This window comes from Bos taurus, chromosome 13 (genome assembly GCF_002263795.3).
Source record: "Bos taurus isolate L1 Dominette 01449 registration number 42190680 breed Hereford chromosome 13, ARS-UCD2.0, whole genome shotgun sequence".
Lineage (NCBI taxonomy): Eukaryota > Metazoa > Chordata > Mammalia > Artiodactyla > Bovidae > Bos > Bos taurus.
The window spans coordinates 16450312-16468150 of record NC_037340.1 but is presented as its reverse complement, the minus strand read 5'-3'; the positions used below and the strand labels follow the sequence as shown (position 1 = coordinate 16468150).

Below are 17839 nucleotides of genomic sequence, written 5' to 3'. Positions count from 1 at the left end.
CCAGGCTCCCCCGTCCCTGGGATTCTCCAGGCAAGAACACTGGAGTGGGTTGCCATTTCCTTCTCCAATGCATGAAAGTGAAAAGTGAAAGGCAAGTTGCTCAGTAGTGTCCAACTCTTCGCGACCCCATGGACTGCAGCCTACCAGACTCCTCCATCCATGGGATTTTCCAGGCAAGAGTACTGGAGTGGGGTGCCATCGCCTTCTCCGCAACAGGTACTATCTACCACCTACTTCTATACCTCTACCTGTACTGAAGAGTTGAGAAATACTGTGTCCTTTAAGAAACAGAAAGTATCAGGAAAAGAAAGGAGTTGTCAGCTCAGCAAAGAGGATAGGGTGACCTGGCGCAGCCTCACTCTCAAAGTCCAGGCAGCCCTCCAGGCCTGCCGTTCCTGAATATTCCACCCTTGGCAGAAGGACCCCCGAGGATGGCAGAGACTGCGGATAGAGAAGCCTGAGAATACAGAACCTGTGGATGGGAAGATGGCGGACGCAGAACATCAAACCTGCAAATGCAGAAGGTCAACTGTACTGCGTTATTTTATACCAGGGACTTGAGCATCACTGGATTCTGGCATCTGTGGGGATCCTGGAACCAATCCCCTGTGGATACCAAGGGATGACGCTCTACCCAAAGTGCCCCTTATCTGCCCTCCTTGCCCACCCTTCCATCTCAACTTCTTACCACCTGTCAGTAATGAACACTTTCATTTACTTAAGTGTGTTTGGGAATAAGACAGTCTAGTGCTTTCTGTGCCAGCCTGAAAGCTGACTCCCACCTAGACTTTGGTCAAGGAAAGAGCACTGCCATCGTAGTTTAACAAGTCACATCGGGTCCTGAAACTAATTTATAGAAACCCAAAGGACTAGATTCTATTCCCAGGTGTTGGTCTGCTGACTCAGGTAGAAGTCAGAGTTCATCTTCTAACTATTGCATCTGAAGAACTCAAAATCATACTTGGGGTGACCTTTCACCTTTTAATTTCTTCTTTCCATCCACAGCCTTTCCTGTTGACAATTTACATGTTGAAAATATAAGTTCTTGATGAGGAATACCTTTCCCAAAGGCTTTAACTCTTCAGTGAAATGAACAATTCATGGTCAGAAAATTACTATGAGTAAATACAGTCTATTCTTGTCTTATAAAAACATCAAATTATCTTAGAGAGAGAGGTCTCTTCCTTTATTCAAGTATTTCCCTAGTTTCTAGAGGGACACTTTCCATTCTGGCCATTGAGTATGAGCAGAGGAGAGGGGCGTTACACAGAGTTTAAGAGCTATTAGTCATCCTTTGCTTTGCTATAAATTTATACTGGCAATTATATATTGCTCTTAAAATTTTACAGCAATTAGATACTGAACTAAGATTTACACACCCAACTTTCTACATGAAATAAATTTCTCCTGTTAGGTCATGAATCCCAAGGCAAACCTTGGGAGCTAAGGCCTCTCCTCACAAAACCGACAGGCCTTTCATTTGTAATCATATCCCCAGACTACTCAGGGTATAAGTGGATTTCTTGCCTGCTTCTCATAACATTGACAAGAACAATACTAATAAAATACCACGTTACAGGTTTATACGCCTGTCAAATCCAACACAAATGTAAACACATGACATGGAGAACCAAGACACTTTTCAATTAAAGCTCTTGACTGATGGAAAAGGGAAATATGACTCCTCTGCTTCACTCCTCAAGACGAACTCTGGCAACTAAGATGGGAGGGGAAAGGCTCTGGCAATTTTAATGAAGGAAAGAGCCAACTCTTGGCTTCCAGTAAACCTGTGAAATTGACCAGAATGAAAATCAGCAAATTTGGGAAGATGTATTCCTTCCTTGGCATCTTTAATTCCATGAGAATCCAACATTTTTGTTCTACAGCTATCTATCAAAAAAGGTTGATAAGCCCAGTAGGAGGCAGCAGGGGAAATTGTGTGGAAGAAGAAGGGGACCTGGGAATCTGAATTCCAGCACATTCCTCCAAAAAAACTGTGCAATCTTAGACAGGTAGCTTAAACTCAGTCTCAAATTTTCTCTGCCATAAGAGGAAATATTCACCCGAAACATGTAGCACTTTTTTGGAATCAAAATAAACAACCTAACAGATGTAAAATCACCTGGCAGGTAGAAAACATTCAAGAATGGTTATTTTTGTAAACTCTGAGGTTTCTGCCCAGTTGGGTATGTCAGGAAGCATGATGTCGTCTTCTACCCAATTAAATCTGTGGAAAGGCATTCGTCAAGGTACTTGAAGCTATTTGAAAATCTATGATGCACCAGCGGAAAAAAGCATGATGGTTTTCTTTTTTGCTATTTCCAGGTCAGGACAGATAATGTAACAATAAGCATTTTATTTGAATCTGCATTTTACTTGAATCTACAGATGGATGAATGGGTGGGTAGATGAATCTATGGATAGAAGGTTGGATGGGGGAATGAATGGATGGATGGATGAGCGGGTGAGTGGGTAGATGGATGGATGAATGAATGGACAGATGGATGGATGGCCGTGGGTAGAAGGGCAAATATTTCAGAACCTACTTGCAAGACTATCAAATTCCTAAAGAAAAGCAGAGAATATTGTCAAGTCCCCATGCACTGGGTCTTTTATTTCCAAACCAGTGATTCCAAAGGAACCAGATCAGCTTTTCCACAGCCTCCTGCTCTGCTTTCTCATTTCAGAACACTATTCATTGAGGTCTTGGGTTCCATTCACAACAGAGAGTGTTTCAAGTTAAAACACTTCCTGCGCACGAGTACAAATGGGAAAGACACCACAGAGCTAACACATGTTCCAGAGAGACACCCAGGAAAATAATCACATCTCTTCCGACAACATTTGAGAACGGCTGAAGCTCCCGCCCCTTACCTGAAGGTGGGTCCATTCTGTATTTATTCTCTTGACACCAACCAACTGGTCGAAGTCTGTAATCCAAGTAAAACAACCACTGGTCATAGGATTCAGTGTCCTCCAATCCCACATAGCGAAGGCGTAATCTTCCTCCAGCATTCTCAAGCACACTAACTATCCAGTACTGAAAAGGGTTCTGAGAGTCCTGCAGCTCTATTAAGGAATCAACTGTAATGAGGTCTATAGGGCCTTTCCCTCGCAGAGGCTGTTTAAACAGAAGCAAAACTCCTTATTTTAAACTTTATTTTCAGGTTCTCATGGAAACAGATGACAGCAGAAGATATTTTTTTTTTTCCACACCATCATCCAAGCTATTGGCAAACAGTCTGGTGTTTCCCCTCCACCCCCACCCTCCCCTCCCACCCCCCACCCTCCCCTCCCACCCCACATCCATCTTTCCCAACTCAGTATCCAGCAACAAAACCACAAGCAAATACAAAATAACAGTGTGTGCTAAGTTCTCACCAAACAAATCACCCTTCCCAGACACAACTCCATTTGTGAGGGTGCTTTGAAGAAGCATTCCACCAAATTTGCCTCAAATTGGAAAACAAGTGGGAACAAAACGTCTACTTTTCCAAGCGATGGATCCATCTGATATGGGGCCATCAATTTCTACCTTGACTCAGCAGACGTCTGTCTTACGATGGCCCTGCTCTCATAATCAACACCCTCTCATACCATAAAGTGTTAATACGTGTGGAGGACATTCTTGATGAATGCCTAATACACACTAATAATCAGCTGAATTAGACTACTGGTAACTTGTACACTTCACCCCACCGTTGGTTTGGAGAATGTATATAATGTCTGCCCCTTCTAAGCAACCTTCTTAGCACATGTTTGCATATGAAAAGGGTGTTTGTTCAGCCAGCCCTGTAGGCAAATATGCTTAAAAAATTAACAAAGTAAGACAATCTGTCCTTTTGAAAGGGTGAGCAACCATTACTTTGATTTGTCAACCAAACAATTCAATTAGTAGCCACCAAGATACAAAACTACATTAGGCAAAATCATCACAAAACAAAGACAACCCTGTATGAGTCTGTGGTGTTCCAAAATTTCAGTATCATTTATGAAAGGCAGGAAATTTATGGTTAATGTTAAGAGAATAATGAGACTGTCAAACTCTGTGTCATATTCTTGGTCATTCATTGTGTTTTCCCCTTCTCAGGGGCATTCTTCAAAAACAGATTTGGTAACTCAATAATGATTTATGACAGTGAAGTCCTCTTATATACTGTTCTGGTACATAAATATTAAAATATATCAGAATAAAATTATTTTCAAGTAACCCATTTTTTCTTCAGTACCTTAAAACGAACTTAACCACATTTAAATATGGTTAGTCATTTCTCCTCTTGTTTTACAAGAGGGACTAATTCAAATATGATTTAACACGTGTGTTTAAAAATTGGGGCGATGCATAAATAAAACAGCTAATCATTTATCAACACACTTTGAGGCTACACCCCAGCATATGAATGCTTAGTTGTCACTTCAACAAAATAGTTATTCTACAGGATTTTATACGCATTCACAAACATAAGATGGACTGTTAAAGGTACAGGATAGTAGGTAACCATCCTACCATGTTATTCATAAAAGCAAATTTTCCACTTATGGACTGGACCACACGTGGAGACACTTGGGTCCCATTAGAATCAGTCCTCTAAGTGATTCGGGCAAAGACACGATGTTACTTTGCACACTGATGTCCGTGTGGACTCATGCACCCATAGAAGGATATATGCAAAGGTGCTCTTAGCTGTGAGCTCGTGTTAACTGTGCAGCTTCAGATGACAGAGAATAGCTGGATAACAATACATACACCTTCTAGAAGGCTGGCAGGGGCCGTCCGGGAACCAGTCAAATCCCGAATGAGAAATTCTGTCCAGTCTGTATACTTCTCTTTGATAGCTGGTGAGACAAAGGAGAAAAAACACACACACTTCAACAAAGCAATGGAGCACCCCAGCACCTCTGCGTATATATGAGTTCTTTCATGACGTTTCTTCATTTTAGATGCCGTACTTAAAGGAAGAACTAAAATGGCAACAAGGGACCTGCCGGCAGTGGGTAATGGTCTCATCGAACACGTGCCTAGGTTTCGCTGGGCATCAGAAAGGTCAGAGAACATGAGACCCTGCAGTCTGATGTCTGTTTAGAGACTTCTGTAAACAACCAAGGAGATATTTCAAAGCACAGAATCTAGGAGGCTCCAAGAAGAAAGAGGGAATGGAAGAATCGGAGAAAGTTTTCCAGGTGGAAAATAAAGCCAGGCTCTGAATTACAAAAACATATTACTCACGCAGAGAGGAGAAAGGAGGGATTTTCAGGCTGAGAGGAATGGCATCTGCTAATGAGAGCAATGAAGGGAGGGAGGAGATGGAGAAAGAACGTCCCTCAGCAGCACACGGTCTGGCTAGAGCACAGAACATAATGCTAAGTGGCAGGAACGAAGCTGCAGACAGCCCAAAAAGCCAGCACCCATGTTTAATGAACAGGAAATGTCTATGTGAAATCTAAATTTAAAAAATTATATAAATTAACTTATTTACAAAACGGGAAGACGCTCACCAATTTCCAAAATTGAGTTACCGAAGGGGAAACGTGGCAGGGGGTATAAATTAAGACTTTGAGATGAAACATATACACACTACTATCAATATATATAAACCAACAAGGACCTACTATATAGCACAGGGAACTCTACTCAATATTCTGTAATAACATATATTAGAAAAGAATCTGAAAAAGAATGGATATGTGTATACATATAACTGAGTAACTTTGCTGTACATCTGAAACTAACACGCCATTGTAAATCAACTATTTTGTTGTTTAGTGACTAAGTCATGTCCAACTCTTTATGACCTCATGGACTGAAGCATGCCAGGCTTCTTCCCTACCCTTCGCAATCTCCCAGAGTTTCTCAAATTCATGTCCACTGAGTCGGTGACACCATCCAACCATCTCATACTCTGCTGCCCCTTTCTCCTTCTGCCTTCAATCTTCCCCAACATCAGGGTCTTTTCCATTGAGTCAGTTCTTATCAGGTAACCAAAGTATTGGAGCTTCAGCTTCAGCATCAACTACATGCCAATAAAAAAGTTTTTAAACCAGGAAACCTCTGCATAAAATCAATCTGAAAGCAGCATAAAGGCTTGAAGGGAAACAAAGGAAGCCAATGGCAGAGAAGTCAAGGTAGAGGCTGCTGTTCTTAGTGCAAATGTGACAGGGCCCCAAAGAGCGCAAAAAGCACTGCATTTAAGACACCTTTCTAAAAAGATGGGCTTCCGGGGTAGCTCAGGTGGTCAAGAATCTGCCTGCAATGCAGGAGACCCAGATTTGATCCCTGGGTCAGGAAGATCCCCTGCAGGACAGCATGGCAACCCACTCCAGTATTCTTGCCTGGAGAATCCCATGGACAGAGAAGCCTGGCAGGCTACAGTCCACGGGGTTGCAGAGTTGGACATGGCTGAGCAACTTCCACTCCACACTAGGTTCTTTCAAAGCAAGATGCAACTATTTAGCTGAAACCTAAAGGAACAGAGTTATTACCAAAGGAAACCAAGCCATATGAGTGGTGGCAAAGTTCATGGTGTAGGGAAGACCTGGGCTCTGAGCGGGGCTCTGCCATCACTGGCTACATGACTTCAATCCATCCAATTTCTCTTGTATTCTTTCCTCTGATGCTACAACATGTTGCCTGTGTGATGCTATAAGGATTAAAGGAGATACACCTGCTGGTAAAATATAACCGTATCTGGCACATTTATGCAATTAACAGCCTCTCTAGTTCTGTTACAAATGTATATTAAATTATTACACATTCTTATCCAATATTTATTACTGCTGCTGCTAAGTCACTTCAGTCGTGTCCGACTCTGTGCGACCCCATGGACGGCAGCCCACCAGGCTCCCCTGTCCCTGGGATTCTCCAGGCAAGAACACTGGAGTGGGTTGCCATTTCCTTCTCCAATGCATGAAAGTGAAAAGTGAAAGGGAAGTCGCTCAGTCATCTCCGACTCTTCATGCCCCCATGAGCTACAGCCTACCAGGCTCCTCCGTCCATGGGATTTTCCAGGTGAGAGTACTGGAGTGGGGTGCCATCACCTTCTCTGATATTTATTACTGAGTCCCACAAACTCCAGATTGAAACTTTCAACATGCTTTGGCATGGTCCCACCTGCTAATGCAATATCACATGGGACATGAGGATTCAACAAATGAATTTTGGGGACTTCCCTGATGGTCCAGTGGTTAAGCCTTCTCTTCCAATGCAGGGGTATGTGGGTTTGACACCTGGTCAGGGAACTAAGATACCACATGCCATGGGATGTGGCCAAAAAAAAAAACTGCAAAAAAGAATGATACGTGTTTTTAAAAAATGCATTTGGGGGGCAACACATTCAGCCCATAGGAAGGGCTGATTTAGAAATGCCATTTCCTTTTCAAGGCAATCTTCCCAATTCTGGGATCGAATCCATGTCTACCGCATTAGCAGGCAGGTTAATTACCACTAGTGCCATCTGGGAAGCCCCTTGAGCACAAAGCTTATTTTATTAAAGAAATGAGGCAGTGGAGAATCCTGAATTATAAATGGAAGCACCTACATGTACTATTAAAAATAAAAGACCATAGAGGTCTTGCTCTTGGATATTTTTTTTTTTCATTTTAGAGAGCTATTTTATTTTTTTATACCTTTATTTTTTATTTTATTTATTTATTTTTTAATTTTTTTATTTTTTAAACTTTACAAAATTGTATTCGTTTTTAAAGGAAAGAAATCTGTATTAATATTTCACAGAGGGTCCAAATTAAATTGTTCCTACAATCAAAAGAACAGATCATAAAATGATTCAACAGGGTTAATAAGCTCCTTCTATGTGCGTGGACCACATTACATACTACTAGGGTTCAAACGTATAGATAACAGTATTTCTGTCTAAAAACAGCTTAGATGAAGATACAGCTTGTAAAGAGTGTCATAAAAGTCACACACACACATATTCCTTAGAACTTAAAAATATACAGAATGGAGGAAAAGTTTGTATTCAAACTTTTAGAACTCTTTCCACTGCAATAAATATACTTGAATAATTACAAATAAAACACCCAAGAGGGTAACTTCTGGGTGGTAGGGGAGTGGAGGTTCCACTAGAGAAACTGCCAAACTGAGCTGTCTTCTGAGGTGGCTGCACACTGCACGCGGCTTTGAGATGGAGATGCTCCCCACGCCACTCCCAACCTCCCACACCCCTGGGGCCACCCCGCCCTGCTCCCCTTGTCTCTCTGCGCTGCTCTTCTCTTCCCCTTTCTCTTCCAAAGGGCTGCGTTATGGCTCTGCGCCTCCTCCTCCTTCTTCATAGAAACACTTTCCCCGTCTGTCCCCAAACGACCCCTCTTCATCTCGCATCCTCCCCCATCTTCCCTACCTTCCACGATACACAACTGTCCTCTCCTGGGATCCCCCATCCTCTCCCTTCCTAGACCTAGTATAACTTATAATTACATATTCATACTCGTTTGTCCAATGACAGTCCCCATCTGATGCCTCCACGAACCTGGGAACCATCACATCTCTGCATTATCCCTGTATCCCCTGTAGTAACTGCATGCTGCTGCTGCTGCCGCTAAGTCACTTCAGTCGTGTCCGACTCTGTGAGACCCCATGGACTGCAGCCTACCAGGCTTCTCCGTCCATAGGATTCTCCAGGCAAGAACACTGGAGTGGGTTGCCATTTCCTTCTCCAAACAACCGCATAGCAGGTGTTTAATAAAATGTCACCGGAGAGAAGGACTGACCGATTAACAGTTTTATAAACTGAGTCTTCTTTCTTTTTCTTTGAGCCACACTGCACAGCATATCGGAGAAGGCAATGGCAACCCACTCCAGTACTGTTGCCTGGAAAATCCCATGGACAGAGGAGCGTGGTGGGCTGCCGTCCATGGGGTTGCACAGAGTCGGACACGACTGAAGCGACTTAGCAGCAGCACAGCATATCAGATCTTAGTTCCCTGACCAGGGATCAAACACCACGCCTCCCCTATGTTGGAAGCACAGAGTCTTAATCACTGGACTACCAGGTAAGTCCAAATTGTGTCTGTTTTTTAACTAATCTTGGGATGCAAAAGAACTCGCTGAATTCAGATAAGGAACCCCTGCTACCATGGATGTTACACAGACCTTTCAATAAAAAATATGATTTAGCACCGCAGTACACATTATCGTTGTTGCTGTTCAGTCATTAAGTCATGTCCGACATTCACAAAAGAACTGACACTGCATTTTGCTTCTTCTTGTGTTTGCCTGGCTTATAATTGCTTACACATGATGTAAATTATCAAATAAGATTTTAGTTTCAGCACACATCACCCAGAAAGCGGCTAAGTGTTAGTTGCTCAGTCGTGTCCAACTCTTTTCAACTCCATAGACTGTAGGCCACCAAGCTCCTCTGTCCGTGGAATTCTCTAAGCAAGAACACTAGAGTGGGTTGCCATTCCCTTCTCCAGGGGATCTTCCCAACCCAGGGCTCAAACCCAGGTCTCCTGCATAGTAAGCAGATTCTTTACTATCTGAGCCACCAGGGAAGCCCAGAAAGCCAGAGGTCATTCATTTAATTGAGTGGGCATTAAACACCTTATGAGAGAGTACAGAAATTTAATATTTCTCGAGTTCTCCTTTTGGGTGAGTACATGCTACTATGCCATTAGGCAACACTGACACCATTCATTTTAGACAAGGGCATCACCCAGAGATTAAAGAAACTCAAGATACTGTATATTCATAGCTTAATCCCCAAGGGACCAGCTGCTTTCTCTGAAGTGCCCTAGGACCTCTGAGCCCTAGAAACAGCCATAATTTACACAACAAAAGCCATAAAGATAAGACCTATTTATAACATTCTCAAGGTATAACTCATATTACTCTGCATCATATCTTTAAGAGCCTAGAAGATAAACAGCCTCTAAAACTATTAGAAGAAATTTAAAACCTTATCATTGTTCACTAGAGATTTTTATCCAATAAAATATGGAATTTCACTCAATATTGTACATTTTCTTCTTCTCTAGCTGTCATATCCCATTTATAGACATTTCTGCTCTCGCTTTAAACGTTTTCTTGCTTTTAAAGAACACCCTTCCAAAGAGACAGGGATTTTTTTTCTCTCTACTCGGAAAAATTTCCTGCAGCTCTTTTATTGGCTATCACTGCAGAGAAAGTGTCAAGACTGAACTGATATATCCACAAGGGTCCAGGCCTCTAAGTTCAATGGAATAAGACACTTTGTTTATTAGGTTTTACTCTCATATTCTCTTTCTCTCCCTCACACCACTTGTTTCTTTCTATACTTTCTTAGCTAAACAGTTTCTAAATTTTTCTCAGGGCTCCCCATTGAGAGTACATTTTAAAAAGAAATAAGCTTGTAAAAAACTTAAATTCACCTGCCCCTCATATGTATCTGAGCACATGATTCAGTCTAACTTTCAACAGCTGTCACATTGCTGTGTGTAATGGTTAATTTTATGTGTCCACCTGGCTGGACCATGGTACCCAGATATTTGGTCCAACACTATCCTGTCTCCAAGAGGATATCTTTGGAGAAGATTTACATTTAAATTGGTGGATTTTTGAGTCAAATGGATTCCCTGGTGGCTCGGATGGTGAAGAATCCACCTGCAATGCAGGATACCTGGGTTCAATCCCTGGGTCAGGAAGATCCCCTGGAGAAGGGAATGGCAACCTACTACAGTATTCTTGCCTGGAGAATCCCATGGACAGAGGAGCCCGGTGGGCTACAGTCCATGGGATCGCAAAGGAGTTGGACACGACTGAGCGACTTAACTTTCACTTTTGCTACTTTCTGAGTAAAGCAGATTGCCCTCCTTAATGTGGTGGGCCCTCATCTGATCACTTGAAGGCTCCCCTGAGCAAGTAGGAATTATGAAGAAATCAAAGGAGAACTAAATAAACACACAAATATTCTTGCTCGTGGATAGGAAGACTCAATTTTATCAAGATGTCAGTTTGCCCAATCTGACAGATTCAATGCAATCCACATCAAAACCTCAGCACATTATTTTGTGGATACTGAAAAACTGACTCTAAAGTTTACACAGAGAGAGGCAAAAACCCGAACAACCAATACAATACTGAAGGAGAGCAAAGTGGGAGGGTCTTGTGAATGGCAAGTGAGATCACCCACAGGAAGTTCTTGGCAGAGGCTGCTGCTGCTGCTAAGTCTCTTCAGTCGTGTCCGACTCTGTGCGATCCCACAGACGGCAGCCCACCAGGCTCCCCCATCCCTGGGATTCTCCAGGCAAGAACACTGGAGTGGGTTGCCATTTCCTTCTCCAATGTAGGAAAGTGAGAAGTGAAAGTGAAGTTGCTCAGTCGTGTCCGACTCTTAGCGACCCCATAGACGGCAGCCCACCAGGCTCCCCCATCCCTGGGATTCTCCAGGCAAGAATACTGGAGTGGGTTGCCATTTCCTTCTCCAATGCATGAAAGTGAAAAGTGAAAGTGAAGTCGCTCAGTCGTGTCCGACTCTTGGCAACCTCATGGACTGCAGCCTACCAGGCTCCTCCGTCTATGGGATTTTCCAGGCAAGAGTACTGGAGTAGCCATTGCCTTCTCCATGGCAGAGGCTAAGTGTTACTAAATAACAGAAATGGGGGAGAAAGGGGGTAGGGGAGTTGAAGTGGGAGGAGGGGAAGGGACAGGGTCCTAACGACCAAGAGGAGTGGTGGTAACATGACCACACCCCATCTGATGCACCGTGATGAGGAAATAATCCAATTTTCAAAATGAATCATTTTCATTTGGAAGCTACCTTTTTAGATTTCAAAACTGAAACTAAACCATCATCAAAGATCACATAATTGCTTACTGCAGACACAGAAAACGGAATCAAATTTTAAATCAGTTATAATTATTTGAGTGTCTTCCTGTGTGCTTGATGGGGCTTCCCAGGTGACTCGAGCGGTAAAGAACCTGCCAGCCAATTCGTGAGATGTAAGAGATGCAGGTTTGATCGTTGGGATGCGAAGATCCCCAGGAGTGCATGGAACCCACTCCAGTCTTCTTGCCTGGAAAATCCCAGGACAGAGGAGCCTGTCCTCATGGAGGGCTATGGTCAGTTTAGTCACAAAGAGCTGGATATGACTGAACTGAAGTGACTTAGCATGCATGCCCAGTGCTTGATGACTACAAGAATCAACTAAGGAGAGCGTGACACTCCGGTGGACAGATATAGGAGGGCGGTGTTTGCAACAAGTTTCTCCACATGCTGCACCCCACCCCACACATACAGCTGTAATCTCCTCTCTGGGCTGTACACACTGGTATTCCCAATACAGAAAATGCTCCCTTTGGCCGGGCAGCTGAATCCATCCTAAATGAGGTTAACAGGGAGGTCTGTGTTTGGTCACACACCCTATATCCAGAGGCCTCACTCACAATAATCCATGATTTGTCTTCAACCACAAGGAAGTGCATGAGTTTTGCTTCATAAAATAATTATGGGACTTCCCTGGTGGTCCAGTGGCTAAGACTCCATGCTCCCAATGCAGGGGGCCCAGGTTCAATCCCTGGTCAGAAAACTAGATTCCACATGTCGAAACTGAGAGTTCACACGCAGCAACTAAAGATCCCATGTGCTGCAACTAACACCGGGACACAGCCAAATAAGTGTTTTTAAAAAGAAAAGAATAGAATTAGGACTCCAGGCAACCTGGAGAGACCCAGCCTCTCAGTGACATCCACCAGCCATTCTAATCAGGAGGTTTTATAGGAGCCAGACAATGAACATGCTCTGTGCTTTGAGCTTCTCCTCAGAGCCTTGCTCCAAAGCCAGACCACCATGTCTGCATTCACCTTTTTGGAGTAGCCCTGAAAGCCCTGCCAGAGATGCAAACCCACCTGCCACGTATGACTCTGGTCCAGCTAGTGCTGGCTTCTCCATCTCTTGGGTTGCCATATTTGTTTGGACTGCTGGGACTGTCACTCAAACAAAAGCCCGGCAGCCAGGTCAGGTCTCTCCTCCCAGACCCGGTCATCACTAAAGTCTCAGACTGACTGTTTATTATATCTCCAAAGCAAAGATTCTTAATATACAGTGTGTGACTGCCTTCATGGCATTCATGAAACTGAGTACAGTGAAACTGTCAGTGAATTTCACCAAACTGAAAGCTCATAAAATTGAATACAAAATTATGCATGCGTGTGTACCTGTGCCCATGTGTTGAAGGCCTCTTCCAAGAACTTTCATTGAGTTCATCAGATTCTCAAAGGGCTATGTGACCCCAGCAAGACTAAGAACAATTACAGGCTTCAAAATCAAACGTTTGGTTACCAAAGAGGAAATGGGGGAGGACAAATTAGGAGTTTGGGATTAACACACGCACTGTACTTACCATATATAAAAATGATAAGCAACGAACTCTACTCAGGGACTCTACTCAACATTCTGTAACGACTTATGTGGGAAGAGAATCTAAAAATAACTGAATCAACTGCTGTACACCTGAAACTAACACAACATTGTAAATCAACTATGCTCCAATATACAGTAAAAATTAAATGGAAAAAAAGAACAGAGACAATACTATGTTAAAATGTGGCTGCGATGTAAGTCACTAGACTGAGTTCCTTGAGGCTCTTTCTTATCATTTTTGTTGATCCTGCTGCCCAGCACAAATAACCCCACATAGCTGTCCAAAGTGAAGCAGCTTTTATCACCTTTCTCCAACTCAACAGGTTTAAGATACTACCGTTCTGATTACAGACACCTAGTGAGTGTTCCTTAGGCACCAAGTACTTTCTCATATAGCAACTCAGTGCTTCCAAAACTCCAATGAACTAGTTATTTTCATCCACATTCCACACACACAAAAAGAGATTCAAATAGACTAAGCAGACCTGTATCACAGTTGGTGGCAAATATATTCAAAGAGTACATTCATAACAGACAGATTTCCATTAACTCACATAATATGCATAAAAGTTCCATTTTTAGAACAGTAACTCCTCCAAACACATATATAATTAAGGAAATAAAACAAATGTGAAACCCACATTATTTCAGAAATTAAGAACATGAAACACAACTACTCAAAAAACCTTTAGATCCTGATCAGACTTCTCAAAACTAATTTTTGTATTCTTTAAAAGATTTGTATCACTAGGTAAACACATTTTAAATAAATAATTGGAAAACTGCCAGCAATGACACCTCATGAAATATTATTTCCCTTAGAATGGAATTTTTTAAGAGTAATACTTCGTGAAAAGTCTTAACTGAGTACTGCTTTCTTAAGAGAGTCAAATTTGATGACATGCTAATTATAATCATTAAAAAAGGTATCATCTTTAAATACATCTCAGTGAAGTGTGTTTCTACCTAGGATGAGCAAAACACAAGAAAAGAGATGCGATGAATGCAATGTAAGTATTCAATGTGAGATCTGACATATTTATGATATGCAATGAAATTCCCCTTATTAAAGTCAAGTTCAAGAAGATTCAGAACATGTTCTTCAAGAGAAGAGTGTGATTCATACATAATGAGTCAGGTCCAACTGTGAGTGCCAAGGGCTTGCAGGCATTCTACAAGTAATGGACAAACTCAGTGACCTGAGAGTCATGCCTGAATATAAAACATGGCCCCAGAGCTGCTTAAACTCTCTAAACCTGCCATGTGTGAGAAGACGAATAAAATAGAAACTCTCTTCTACCAAAGCGCCCTATAAAAACACTGAGATTCTCTCTCTCAAGTACTAGAAAACAGAAGTGTTAGTCTCTCAGTCGCATCCGACTCTTTGTGACCCCACGGACTGCAGCCCACCAGGCTCCTCCGTCCATGGGATTTTTCCAGGCCAAGAATACTGGAGTGGGTTGCTATTTCCTTCTCCAAGAAAACAGAATTTGCTGGCAAAATGGAAAACACATTCCTGAAAATAGATTTATTATCTAGCTATTGTAGTTTAAGTCCTTTCCATCCCTACAGTCTACGAGGACATTATTCAGTTCAGTTCAGTTCAGTGGCTCAGTCGTGTCTGACTCTTTGCGACCCCGTGAATCGCAGCACGCCAGGCCTCCCTGTCCATCACCAACTCCCAGAGTTTACCCAGACTCATATCCATTGAGTCGGTGATGCCATCCAACCATCTCATCCTCTGTTGTCCCCTTCGCCTCCTACCCTCAATCTTTCCCAGCATCAGGGTCTTTTCAAATGTGTCAGTTTTTCGTATCAGATGGCCAAAATATTGGAGTTTCAGCTTCAACATCAGTCCTTCCGATGAACATCTAGGACTGATCTCCTTTAGGATAGACTGGTTGGATCTCCTGGCAGTCCAAGGGACTCTCAAGAGTCTTCTCCAGAACTGCAGTTCAAAAGCATAAATTCTTCAGTGCTCAGCTTTTTTATAGTCCAACTCTCACATCCATACATGACCACTGGAAAAACCATAGCTTTGACTAGACAGAAAATGTCTCTGCTTTTTAATATGCTGTCTAGGTGGGTCATAACTTTCCTTCCAAGGAGTAAGCATCTTTTAATTTCATGGCTGCAATCACCATCTCCAGTGATTTTGGAGCCCAGAAAAATAAAGTCAGCCACTGTTTCCCCTGTTTCCCCACCTATTTGCCATGAAGTGATGGGACCGGATGCCATGATCTTAGTTTTCTGAATGCTGAGCTTTAAGCCAACTTTTTCACTCTTCTCTTTCACTTTCATCAAGAGGCTCTTTAGCTCTTCTTCACTTTCTGCCATAAGGGTGGTGTCATGTGCACATCTGACATTATTACTGACCTGTAAATTTTCTCATCATGTAGCAAAATCTATTACTGAATTTTAACTTTTTTTTAAAACACATCTTGTGTGAAATGAAAAGAGTCACTGACAACTCAAAATTACAGAGGTGGAATGGTATCTAAATTACAGGTCTGCAAAATGGAGAACAATCTCAACATATAATCTCACTCTTTTCACATATTTTTTCCCTTAAAAATCTTTCTGCTCTGAAAAACTGTATGTAGCAAGGTTCAAATATCAACTTCTTTCTGTGAAGGCCAAGGGCAAACGCTGCAACAGAAGACAACTGTCTGATGCCAGGACATACCTGGGCTTTCCAGGTGGCACTAGTGGTAAAGAACCGGTTTGCCAATACAGGAGACATAAGAGATGAAGCTCTGATCCCTGGGTAGGGAAGGGTCTCAGGAGGAGGGCACGGCAAGCCACTCCAGTATTCTTGCCTCGGAAATCCCATGGACAGAGGAACCTGGTAGGCTACAGTCTATACAGTCACAAAGAGTCAGACATGACTGAATTGACTTAGCACGGGCATGCAGAACAGAACTATTTGGAAAGAGGTTAAGCAAGTGTCAGGAAGCAGGTGGGGCCAGACTTGCAGGACACAAAGCAGAGTGGAAAGATTAACAGATAGGAGGTTAAGACTGGGACTTCTCTGGTAGTCCAGTGGTTGTACTCTGCGCTTCCAGTGCAGGGGTGTGGGTTCAATCCGTGGTCAGGGGAGAAGATCCTTCATGCTGTGCAAAGCATCCTCCAAAAATTAAAAAAAAACAAGAACAAAAGCAAAAAAACACAATGTCTTCCATATTGCTGAACCCAATGGCCAATTCCCAATCATATATGTACTTGACATAATCAAGAGCATTGGGTAAGTAAGATCACACTCTCCTTTTTGAAACATTCTTCACTTAGTGTTACATTCTGAATGCTTTGGTCCAGCCTCCCCAAAAATACTTATGTTGAAATCCAAACCCCCAAGGTGGATGGTGTTAGGAGGTGAGGCCTTTAGGAGGTGATGAGGTCAAAAGGATGGCGCCTCCACAAATGAGATCAGTGTCCTTGTAAGAGACCCCAGAGAGCTCCTGAGCCCCTTCCTCCATGTGAGAAGCGGGTAGTCTGCAGCCCAGAACCCAACCACGCTGGCCCCCTACTCTCACAGTCTCCAGAACCGTGAGAAATAAATATGCTGCTTACAAGCCACTCAGTTTATGGTACTTTGTTAAATCAGCCCCAACTGACCATAACATTGAACCTTGACCCTTAGTGTTCCCCCGAAGTTCCTGAACAGCACAAACAGAATTCAATGCCTATTCCAAAAACAGAGATACCTAGGCAATTAGCTCGATTCCTGTTATAAGAAAGGAGAATAAGAGTGACTGATTAAAAAGAACATTCCAAAGTGTGGGAATCATGATTTAAAACCATAAACCAGTTTGTTATTAAAGACAGACTGTTCAGAAAGAACCCAAATTACTACATGCTGTTTCCTCCCAGTGAAGAACAATGCGGCAGTCATGGTGCCTCAAATGAAAACTATAAATTTGGTGGGTGGGCACCGAGAGTATAGAAGGAGGTGTATTTTAGTGTATGTCTCTCTCTCTCTCTCATGATCCTCAATAACTGAATAGGAGATTTCAAAAAAATTAATCCCTTAGGATTTTGTCCTCTGTGATTCTTAAAACCAACCAAAAATGCTCCCATAGTATATCACAAAATATTTCAATAAAAGTTTGCAAAGGGGTCAGAATTCATGAAGGAAGAGTCTGTCCCAGCAGTTGGGCAGTAATTCATTCTGTGTGCTTGCCATAAATCTGACCCGCTCTATCACATAAACAGAATTCATTTGTAGTATTGTATGTGGCAATTCTTGAAACAGTCAGCTGTCAACAGAGCCTGGACAAATTCTCCCGATTTTTCTTCTATCAATCACACAAGGTCAAACGATATTTGTAGAAATGAAGCTTTACTAAGTAACAATTATTTTTAAGCAATAAAACCTAACAGATACTAATTTACGGTTTTCTTCCTGTTACCACTAAAACCGTATTTAGATGAGATTTATAGCTATTTAACAAAACAAAAACTTTGGGTCAGCTCTGGAAGTA

The 17839-nt window shown here is 42.4% G+C and overlaps 1 protein-coding gene across 6 annotated transcripts in view; it reads right to left on the bottom strand.

Annotated features, from left to right (window-relative positions):
* SFMBT2 (Scm like with four mbt domains 2) overlaps positions 1-17839 on the bottom strand; it is a 211252-nt gene that overhangs the window by 96267 nt on the left and 97146 nt on the right. For 5 of the 6 annotated variants that reach the window (XM_059892640.1, XM_059892639.1, XM_005214128.5 and 2 more), the window contains 2 exons: positions 4748-4836; positions 2875-3121 (listed from right to left, as the gene is read on the bottom strand). In XM_059892640.1, the coding sequence (XP_059748623.1) occupies positions 2875-3121; positions 4748-4836 (336 nt within the window). Of the gene's footprint in view, positions 1-2874; positions 3122-4747; positions 4837-17839 lie in introns of those variants that run through there. The other variant, XM_059892641.1, reaches the window with a different exon arrangement.